Source organism: Micromys minutus (genome assembly GCF_963924665.1).
Source record: "Micromys minutus genome assembly, chromosome: 4".
Taxonomy (NCBI): Eukaryota; Metazoa; Chordata; class Mammalia; order Rodentia; family Muridae; genus Micromys; species Micromys minutus.
In genome coordinates this window covers 14,303,443-14,315,502 of record NC_137973.1, presented here as the reverse complement: position 1 = coordinate 14,315,502, position 12,060 = coordinate 14,303,443, and the positions used below count along the sequence as shown (strand labels likewise).

The 12,060-nt window shown below is 35.0% G+C and overlaps 1 protein-coding gene across 3 annotated transcripts in view; it reads right to left on the bottom strand.

Annotated features, from left to right (window-relative positions):
- The window catches only part of FSTL5 (follistatin like 5), a gene marked incomplete at both ends in the record, with an annotated part of 572,330 nt that overhangs the window by 291,849 nt on the left and 268,421 nt on the right, over positions 1-12,060 (bottom strand). For all 3 annotated transcript variants that reach the window (XM_080915373.1, XM_080915374.1, XM_080915375.1), the window contains one exon: positions 11,195-11,391. In XM_080915373.1, coding sequence (XP_080771499.1) covers positions 11,195-11,391 — 197 coding nt within the window. The remainder of the gene's footprint in view (positions 1-11,194; positions 11,392-12,060) is intronic.

The window sequence follows — 12,060 nt, the reverse complement described above, 5'->3', positions numbered from 1 at the left end:
GTCATTCTAATATTGAATAAAGTAGATTTTCAACCAAAAGTTATCAAAAAAGATAAGGAAGGACACTTTTTACTCATTACAGGGGAAATTTGTCAGGAGGAACTCTCAATCCTTAACATATATGCTCCAAATATAAAAGCACCCACATTCATAAAAGAAACCCTACTAAAGCTCAAAAAATACATTGTGCCCAAAAAAATAATAGTGGGAGACCTCAATACCCCACTCTCACCAATGGACAGATCAGGAAAACAAAAACTGAACAAGGATACTGTAAACTAGAAGAAGTTATAAACTAACTGAAATTAATAGATATCTACAGAACATATTATCCTAAAAAAAAAAAAAAAAAAAAAAAAGAATACACCTTCTTCTCAGAACCTCATAGCACCTTCTCAAAAATTTACCAAATAATTGGTCACAAAACAAGCCTCAATAGATATAAGAAGATTGAAATACTCCCATGCATCCTCTTAGATCATCATGGGCTAAGGCTGGTCTTTAACAACAAAGACAACAAAATGCCCACATACACATGGAAACTAAACAACACTCTGTTAAAAGTTATCAGGGTCAAAGAAGAAATACAGAAAAATCAAGGATTTTCTAGAATTCAATGAAAAGGAAAACACAACATATCCAAACCTATGGGATGCAATGAAAGCAGTACTGAGAGGAAAACTCATAGCTCTGAGTGCTTCCAAAAAGAAACTGGAGAGAGCATATATCAGCAACTTGATAGCACAGCTGAAAGCTCTAGAACAAAAGGAAGCAGATACACCCAAGTGGAGTAGACAGCAAAAAATAATCAAACTTAGGGCAGAAATCGACAAAATAGAAACAAAAAGAACTATTGAAAGAATCAACAAAACCAAGAACTGGTTCTTTGAGAAAATCAACAAGATTGATTAACCCTTAGCCAGAGTAACTAGAGGGCAAAGAGAGAGTACCCAAATTAACAAAATCAGGAAGGAAAGTGGAGAAATCACAACTGAAACTCAGGAAACTCAAGGAATAATCAGATCATACTAGAAAATCCTATGCTCAACAAAGCTGGAAAATCTGGAGGAAATGGATGAATTCCTAGACAGATTCAAGGTACTAAAGTTAAGTCAGGACCAGGTAAACTATCTAAATAATCCCATAACACCGAAAGAAATAGAGGCAGTCATCAAAAGCCTCCCAACCAAAAAAAAGCCCAGGTCCAGATGATTTTAGTGCAGAAATTTATCAGACATTTTTTGAAGACATAATACCAATACTCTCCAAACTATTCCCCAAATTAAATCAGATGGACAACTATCTAACTCATTTTTTGAGGCTACAATAACCCTCATTTGTAAACCACACAGAGGAAACCCTACATGGAAAGAGAACGTCAGACCAATCTCACTTATAAACATTGGTGCAAAAATACTCAACAAAATCCTTGTAAACCTAATCCAAGAACACATCAAAAAAATCATTCACCAAGATCAGGTAGGCTTCATCCCTGGCATGCAGGGATGGTTTAACATATGGAATCCATTAATGTAATTCACCTTATAAACAAACTCAAGTAAAAAACCACATGGTCATCTCACTAGATGCTGAGAAAGCATTTGACAAAATTCAACACCGCTTTATGTTAAAAGTCTTGGAAAGAACAGGAATCCAAGGCCCATACCTAAACATAATAAAAGCAATATACAGCAAACCAACAGCAAACATTAAACTTAACGGTGGGAAACTTGAAGCAATCCCATTAAAATTAGGGACTCGACAAGGCTGCCCACTCTCCCCCTACCTATTCAGCATACTACTGGAATTCCTGGCCAGAGCAATTAGAGAGCAACAGAAAATCAAAGGGATACAAATTGGAAAGGAAGAAGTAAAAACATCACTATTTGCAGATGACATGATAGTGTACATAAGCAACCCCACAAATTCCATGAGAGAACTCCTACAGCTGATAATCGAGTTCAGCAACGTGGCCGGATATAAAAGTAACTCAAACAATCAGTAGCCTTCCTATATTCAAAGGACAAACATGTGGAGAAAGAAATTAGGGAAAAGATACCCTTCACAATAATCGCAAAAACTATGAAATACCTTGGTGTGACTCTAACTAAGCAAGTGAAAGAGCGGTATGACAAGAACTTCAAATCTCTAAAGAAGGATATCGAGGGAGATCTCAGAAAATTGAAAGATCTCCCATTCTCATTGATTGGAAAGATCAGTATTTTAAAAATGGCCATCTTACCAAAGGGAATCTACAGATGCAATGCAATCCCATCAAAATTCCAACCCTGTTCTTTATTGAATTGGAAGGAGCAATGTGCAGTTTCATTTGGAATGACAAAAGACCTAGATTATTGAAATCCATCCTCAAGAACAAGAAAACATCTGTGGGAATCACTATCCATGACCTCAAGTTATATTACAAGGCAATTGTGCTGAAAACTGTATGGTACTTGTACAGAAATAGGTACATGGATCAATGGAGTATAGAAGATCCAGAAATGAGCCCTCAGGTATATGGTCACCTGATTTTTGACAAAGGAGCTGTAAACATTCAATGGAAAAAGAACAGCCTATTTAAAAAATGGTGTTGGTCCAACTGATACTCAGAATGCAGAAGAATGAAAATTGACCCTTTCTTATCTCCTTGTACAAAGCTGAAGTGTAAGTGGATCAAAGATCTCCACATTAAACCAGGTACACTGAAACTATTAGATGAGATTGTAGGGAATACCTTAAAACTCATAGGTACAGGAGATAATTTCCTAAACAGAACACCAATAGCTGGAGCTTTAAGGTCAAAGATTAACAAATGGGACTTAATGAGATTGCAAAGTTTCTGTAAGGCTAAAGACACTATCACGAAAACAAAACGGCAGCCAACAGAGTGTGAAAAGACATTTACCAACCCCACATCAGATAGAGGCCTAATATCCAAGGTATACAAAGAACTCAAAAAGCAAGATACCAGAGAATCAAACAACCCTATTATAAATGGGGTACAGACTTAAACAAAAATTTTTCAATTGAGGAATATCGAATGGCTGAGAAACATCTAAGGAAGTCCTGACATCCTTTTCCATCAGGGAAATGCAAATCAAATCAACTGTGAGTTACTACCTCACACCAGTCAGATTGGCCAAGATCCAAAACTCAGATGACAATAGATGCTGGTAAGGATTTGGAGAAAGAGGAATACTTCTCCACTGCTGGTGAGGTTGTAAACTGATACAACCACTCTGGAAATCAGTCTGGCAGTTCTTCAGAAAATGGACATAGTACTACCTGAAGATCCAGCTATTCCTCTTCTGGGCATATACTTCAGAGACACTCCAATATACAACAAAGACGCATGGTACATTTACATAATGGAGTACTACTCAGCTATTAGAGACAATGGCCTAACGAAATTCTCAAGAAAATGGATGCATGTTGAGAATATCATCCTGAGTGAGATAATCCAGTTACAAAAGAACAGACATAATGTGAAGTCACTGATAATGGGATACTAATCCCAGAAAGCTCTGAACACCCGAGAAACAACCCACAGACTGTGTGAAGGTCAAGAAAAAAAGAAAAAAGGAATATATTTGAATTAAAATAGAACTGTTTCACATCCTCCCTTCCTTCCTACACCCCCTTCCAGTTTCTCTCCTATCTCCTCAAAATAATAACCTCTTTTCCTATATTATTGTTACATGTATACATATGTGTATGTATATGTAGCCACAAATACTTAATTACAACCTTATTAAAATAAAAGAACACGAGACCATACAAAAAAGAAAGATGAATATAAAGTTATATTCTTCAAATTGGCTTACCAGCCCAAAGTGTGAGTGTGTCTCATTGCTCACTGTAAAATCTTAACAAACATACCATTTTTTAAAATGGGGTTATATGCTTCAACCAATAGGTAGATAATTATTTGTATGATATTACATGAATTCACTCCATTAAGTCAGGAAATTCAGTTACATGATTACTTCTACATAATTAATATTTATCCTTAGAGTCTGAGTCCTTGTTTTTTCCATTCCTATTCTTTCAATAGTTTTACTGTTGTCATGAGCAATGGTCCATTTCACTGGGAGTGATTACTTTTTGTCCTTGCTCCAATGACTAGTCTTTTACATTAAGGAGAAGCTTATATATATATATATATATATATATATATATATATATATATATATATATATATATATATATATATATATATGTCTAATATATATATTTTCAGTTATTGTATTATGAAATGTTGATCTCAAGCATTACATATTTATTTCTCTAATAATAATGTATGTTTTGAAAACCACAAATGCAATTTTCTATGACTGTCCTGTCACAGATGGAGACACAAATGCTTAAGAGAAATATTGTGTGTTTTGTTTTATTTTCAAAAACTGTATATTTGTTAAGATTTTGCAGTGAGAAATGAGACACACTCACACACTGGGCTGTTAATTTGAAGAATATTACTTCAAAGTCAATATTCTTAGAAACAAGTGTTATTGAACTCATATTTCATGAAAAAGTCAACGAGAATGTTTAAAGCTTAGTGTTAACGAAAAAATTTAAGGGAAAAAAGAAATACAAGAACAAATATGTGTGTGTGTGTGTGTGTGTGTGTTTGTGTATGTATATGTATGTATATATATATATATATATATATATATATATATATATATATATATATATTTATATAAGGGGAAAAGGCTGTTAACCTTTCAACACTGCACCAATATATCTGAGGAAAAAGTCTACATGATTGCTTCCAGGTAAAGAAAGAATAGCTCAAAATGAGTGCTACTGGGGTGCTAATTTGAGAAAGTACCACTAAACATTACCACAATTGAGCAAACAAACCATAATTCTACCCAATTCCAATCAAGTATGAGCTTTCAAAAATAAGAAAGAAAAGTAATGTAACTACAAACTTGACCTCACCCCACAGTCCTTGATAGTTTTCTGTGAAAGCAGTTCAATTCTGGTCCTGTTGAAATTAATTTCACTACCTTACCCTCCTGCTGGGTATCATCTGGGTTAGGGAAGCCCATGAGAAAAAAAAAAAGTGTGACAGGACTGTTACTTCCTCAAAATAAATGGTATGAAGATTTGAGTCAATTTCAAATGTCTGCAATTGTGGCAGAAGACATAGGCCAGAGCTCTTACTAGGTTCTGTCAATTGACGAGTGACTCACTTCATGGAAGAGCATGGTAATTTTTGTTTTTAGATGTCAGTGTTTTTTATACTTTTAAATTTGGTAGGCAAGGAACATAGCTGTTAGAAGTTATAAAATTTATATATGAAATTTATGAAAGTTAATTATTTATGTAAATTTACAAGGAGATAATAAGGTAGAGTTATATTATTTCGAATGATAAAATTTCCATAAAGAACACAGATTTATAGCTGATAGTTGTGGAAACTATATCATGGTTGTTTAACCTATGAGAGGCCTCAAGATCACCAGGTATCAGCAGTAACGCATTACTCTATCAATGTTAACAGAGATCATTTTACGATTTTGACTATCTGCAGTCTCCCTTCAGTACCAAAAAGACTTTGTTCCTGGGGTCACAAACTACATATCCCAGGAAACCTGGAATCACTTAAACCAACCCTATCCCATATCATTCTATCCCAGTATTTTCACAACAGAACTTCAAGCACAATCTATTTGTCAGGAGCAGATAAGACAGGACATTACTTATGCTTGTCCTTAGCAATCTCTTATATATATATATATATATAAATTATAGTCACTAGATATTCTAGAAACACTAGATCTCAGTGCTTACTGAAGAAAATATTTATGTTTCTGGACAGAACTCTAGGATTTCATATAAGGCTAATTAGATGGAATGGACAGATGAGAACATCCATTTCTATGCACTGATTTCCTCTTTAATTTATGCGAATAAAATATTTCTTTCTGCTCACATTATATTCTTTATTATTAAATATTCACTTACAATATTTTGCATGGTTAATTTATGCAAACAGATTGAGTTACATTATCTTCAAGAAGTACTTAAGTTCTTTTACCCACAACTCATGAAAGATGGTAATATCAAGTATAATAGAAATATTGCCTGTCACTTATTCTCTAACTCAATAAGAAGTGTTCTCTTTAACTCTATTCCCATCCCTCTGTGCGCTCATGAGAGTCTAATCTGAAGGTGTTACATCCAACGTCATGATTCCCAGGTCATTGAAATGATTATAAAAACTTGTGTATACTCAGCCACACTGGAAACACATCACAATGAAGTAGTAATTTCTTTTGACAATACTACTTTGTAGATAGATAACATGAAATATTAAGAACATGACTTGCCAGCCATTGCACAAGAAATAAGTAACTCTCTAATCAAAGTTCTTGGTTGCCAACTTGTGATCATAAAAATGATAACTCAAACGTATTGTCTAAATTTTTTACTTTAGGCTCCGATTCATTTGCCCACAAAATATTCTTTTGTGATATTAGGAAAAATTTACTCCCTTGATATTTATTGACATGTACCATTTAACCATGTTATGTTTAACGTTATATTTGAGCTCTTTTAGGTTTTCTATTTTTATTACTTTTATTGGATATTCTGTTTTTACATTTCAAATGTTATCCCCTTTCACCCCTCCCTTCCCCCTTCCCCTCCCATTGCTTCCATAAAGATGCTCTCACTCCCAACCACCAAGTTTCACCTCAGTGCCTTGGCATTCCCCTACACTGGAAAAAGGAGCCTTTACTGGACCAAAGGCCTCTCCGCCCAATGCCAGATAATGCCATCCTCTGCTATATATGCAACTGGAACCATGGATCTCTCCATGTGTACTCATTGTTTGGTGTTTTAGTCTCTGCGATTTCTGGGGAGTTTGGTTGGTTGATATTGCTGTTCTTCTCATGGGATTGCAAACCCTTTCAACTCCTTCAGTCCTTTCTCTAGCTCCTCCATTGGGGTTCCTATGCTCAGTTTGATTGTTAGCTGCAAGCATCTGTATGTATCTGTATGACTCTTGCAGAGCCTCTGAGGAGACATCCATATCTGGCTACTGTCAGTAAGCAGTTTTTGGCATAAGCAATAGTGACTGGGTTTGATGGCAGCATATTGGATGGATCCCCTGATGAGGCAGCCTCTGAATGTTCTTTTCTTCAGTCCCTTCTCCTCTATTTGTCCCTTTATTTCTTCCCATGAGTATTTAGTTCTCCCTTCTAAGGAAGACAGTAGCATCCACATTCTGACCTTCTTTTTATTTGAGAGTCATAACATCTGAGAATTCTTTCTTAAGTATTCGGAGCTTTTGGGCTAGTATCCGCTTATCAGTGAGTACATACTAATTGTGTTTTTTTTCTGACTAGATTACCTCGGTAAGGATGACAGATTCTAGTTTCATCCATTTGCCTAAGAATTTTAAAAAGTCATTGTTTTAATAGCTGAGTAGTACTCTATTGTGTAAATGTACCGGAATTTCTGTATCCAATTCTTTGTTGAAGGACATCTGGGTTCTTTCCAGCTTCTGGTTATTATACATAAGGCTGCTATGAAAATGGTGGAGCATGAGTCCTTGTTATATGTTGTAGCATATTTTTGGTATATGCCCAGGAGTGGTATAGCTTGGCCCTCAGGAAGTACTATATCCAATTTTCTGATGAACCTCCAGATTGACTTCCAGAGTGGTTGCACCAGCTTTCAATTCCACCAACAGTGGAGGAATGTTCCTCTTTCTCCATGTCCTTGTCACCATCTGCTGTCAACCATTTTGACTGGTGTGAGGTGGAATCAAAGGGTTGTTTTGATTTTCATTTCCCCGATGACCAGGAACGTTGAACACTTCTTTAGGTGATTCTCATCTATTCAGTATTCCTCAGTTACAAATTCTTTGTTAGCTCTATACCCCATTTTTAATAGGATTATTTGATTCTCTGGAGTCTAACTTTTTAAGTTCTTTGTGTATATTGGGTATTAGCCTTCTATCAGATACAGGATTGGTAAAAATATTTTCCCAATCTGTTTGTTGCTATTTTGTCCCATTGATAGTGTCGTTTGCCTTACAGAAGCTTGGCAATTTCATGAGGTCCCATTTGTCAATTCTTGTTCTTAGAGCACAAACTTTTGGTGTTCTGTTCAGGAAAATTTCTCTTGTGCCTATGTGTTCTAAGCTCTTTTAGGCTTTCAAAGTTGCCTAATACCAATTTTTATAAATTTCATGCAATATTATTCTATTAAATGTTTACGATTTTCTAATAAATTTGTATTTTATTTGCACACATTATACATGCAAAATAACATGTGTTTTTACTATTATTTGTATTAACCTATGATAAAGAAGGGGTATTTGAATATTTATTTCTGTAACCAGTCAGTTCATTTTAGGCAACAGCTTTCTTCTAATGGAAATAAAATTTAATGAGAAGTTATTGGAGGTTACGAAGGGACAGCATCCAAGATCCTATGACTATTAATAAGTGGATATTAGTTGTTAAATAAATGATGATCAAGCTATGATCAGGGACTCAGAGAAGTTAAATAAAACTGGCAAATTCTTGAAGGGAAGAGGGTGTCCAGTACTACCACAGGAAGAGAAAATAAAGACATTTTGCATGTAAACTGCTAGTAGGTGGGGACTGGAGCGGGAAGTTTAGAAGGGAAGTTGGAAGAAATATGGAGACAGTTAGAAATGGGGAACACTGAGGAGGCAGTATGAAAACATGGTACAGTGGAGACCTCCTGGAAACTTTGTGAGCCTTCCTAATGAGGACTTCAAGAAATAGAGGATACAGAATCTGAACTGGCCATTTTTGTAGCCAGGCAAGCCTTTCAGTGATGGGCCTGTGTTGGCTGAGGGGATCCTATGACAATCCCTAAGCAATCCAGGAAAATGCTAGGAAAAAAAAAACAAAAACAAAAAAAAAAAAAATGACTCTGAAAACTGACAGTGGAACTCCTTTGCAGAGTAATCAACTGTACAACTCATTGATCATAGATAAGCTGAACAGGTGCCTTTATAGAGATTCACCCATACATGTGAATTTCTTTGGCACAAAAAGATACTCTGCAAGCTTTGGTAAAAGAAATCTGCAGACCAAGTCAAGCACAAGATCCTCCACCGACAATAAAGTCTGCCAAAAGATGTGCTTGGCCATGGGTGGCACAGAATTTGTTCGAGTAACTAATCAATACTTGCTTTAGGTGAGGACCCGGCCTTATGAGAGAATGCGTGCTGTACACTGCCTGAAAGTCCAAGAACTAGAGAACGGATAGCCCAGCAATCTTAGAACCAAACACAACTAGCAAAATAATCAATGAAATAAGAAATAACCAAAGAGTTATAATGGTATTTTGCTATAGTCATATAATAGAGCTTTGCTCAGTTATCATCAGAGGACCTTCTTCCAGCAGTTGATGGGAGCTAGTGCTGAGAATGACATTAGTCAGAGAGAAATTGGTCCTCCTTTGGTCTTTCCTTTGGGTATTAGGGGGCTCATTGGAAGAGTGAGAGGAAAGATCTTAGGAGTTGGCGGTTGGAGGACCGCAGAACACGGCCAGCAAATGAGCTGAAGAAGACTCATATGGACACCACAGAGAATAAAGTTGTAAGAACAGGGCCTGCAGGAGTCTGCGCCAGGTCCTCTGCATAAACGCTAACCTTGTTAAATAGGTGGTTTTATAGGACTGCTAACAGTGCGAACTGATGTTTCAATGACTATTTTTCTCCTATTGGGTTTGTTCCTTGATTTTGGGCTATCAAATAAAGGCTTGCTTTATTATGTCTTGTTGTTTCCTGTTTAGTTATAGTCTTTTGAAGACCTACACTTTTCTGAAGAAAAATGAAGAGGGAATGAACCTGAAGAAGAAGCAAGATGTGGAGAGGAGCTGTTAAAAATAGAGTAAGGGAAAACTGCAGTTGGAATAAATTATATTAACAATAATTTTCAATAAAATAAAAAGAAACCTTTGCATATTACAAAGAAAAAATAAGAAAAAATTTTCTATTCTAAAATTGACAGCTTCAAAAACTGGATAAATTTATAAAGAATATCATTTTTTAAAATTGAGAATTTGGAATCAATGAATCATCAATTGCTGACATTCCAAACTTAAAAAAAAAAAAACTAGGCTGAGATGTATTTTATAGAACATTTGAGTTATAAGTTGTAACAAATTTTCTTAAGACTATAAAAAGGAGTCTGGTAGCAATTTTTGGTATTTAAAAATCATTATGTCTAATCTATACATACCAAGAAAACCTTGACTATTTCCATGTTACATTTGGTTTTCCATGTGCTTTATGCTTATTAGAACTAGTAAGATTTCAATGCATACTATGAAACCTTTAAAAAGAATCAAGTACTGACAAAAATATATTCATATATTTTTGTGCCAAAAATGCCTTAAAAATCTGTACATGTATCTCTGTTTTTTTTTTTTTTTTTTTTGTTTTTTTTTTTTTAAATAAAGTTGTAAGGGAAAAAAGGGAGAAAGGAGTACATTCTAAATTATGCCATGAGTTCTCCAGTGCTCCAATATCATCATAAAAGACAAAGGTAGAAAGACTACAGAGAACGCTGTTTCAGGAACATATATGCACTATTACAAGCAACGATGACGCATTGTAATCCACTCTGAAAAAGCTCTACTCCTCAACAGTGCACATCACTGCCAACAGTAGCACATGCTCACCCTCTGCTTAAGGCATCTTCAAATGCCTCCTCAGACACATTTTATACATTCACAGAAAGTGAACATTATATGTATTCCAGAGTGCATCAGGATAAATCTTATAAATTCCACAGCACAGCTTATAGTTTTCTTTAAGGTACAGTGTGCATCACAAGAAGGTATTTTTAAACTATAAAGCAGTACAGTACTTTGATAAATGTTTCTGATAAATAAGCTAGCTCTTTATGTTTTCCTCCAGGGTTTCGTGATAAATGCCCGGTAAACAAACCCTGTGTGATATTCCAACCCTGGGCTATCTTAGGATCAAATTACAAATCCCAGGCCTTTTTCAACCCCATCATCCCCCTGAAGATATCTCCAAAACAGTTGTGTGATTAAATTTTACTTATCATTTCATTTCTACTCTTTTAATAATATTATTTAAATATATTATTAAATTTAGTAAATTTTAACAAAAGTAAAACTCTGTTCTATATTTAATCAAGACATTTTATTTTATCATTGATCATACCTGAGTTAGTTCATTAATATCTACAAGTCCATTACTGTCTGCATCAAAATACTTGAACATTTGATCCACCAACGGCTTCTTCCTAGATACGTCATCACTGCTGGGGCTCTCATTTTCTTGTATAATATACTTTTGGTTTTGTAAATCTAAAAGCATATTTTTCATCTTGCTGTATTCAGTGGCCATGCAGTTTTCTCCTGTAACAAAACATGTTTGAGTTATTTTAGAAGCAATCTTATTAAAATATATTTATATTTAGAAATTGCTACTATATGGGCAATGTATGAAATATAAAAACTTTTAAATTCCAATTTTGTAGACATTAAAACATGGAGAAATGAGCAAACTGATCCCAAGGGGCTAGAATACTTCTTTCTTCCAAGGTGGCAAAATATTTACTATTTTTTTTCTAATGAGAAAGTCATTAGTATTTGAGAAACAACAACAACATACCAGCTATAGAGGTTAACTTCACTGTCTCAGTTTTCACCCTAACATCTCTACACTGATAAACTCAGATATGCATAAATTAATGTGCAGGGGTTGAAGTGATGACCTTGCATTTAAGAGCACTTGCCTTTCTTATAAACAACCAAAATTAGTTACTAGTTCCCGATACCAGTTGGTTCACAACAAGCTGTTATTCCAGCTCCTCCACACATACTCCTGACCTCCACACATATACACACTCAGGAGCATATATGCACACACATAGATACACATAGGTACAAATCAAATAAACCGGTTTATTTTGTTGTTGTTGTTTTATATAAGTAGACAAGAGTTGGAATCTGCCTGATTTTGAGGTAAAAGTTATTTTTATCAGGCATCAGGCTTGATGGCGGTCAGAAATTGTATCCTTAAAT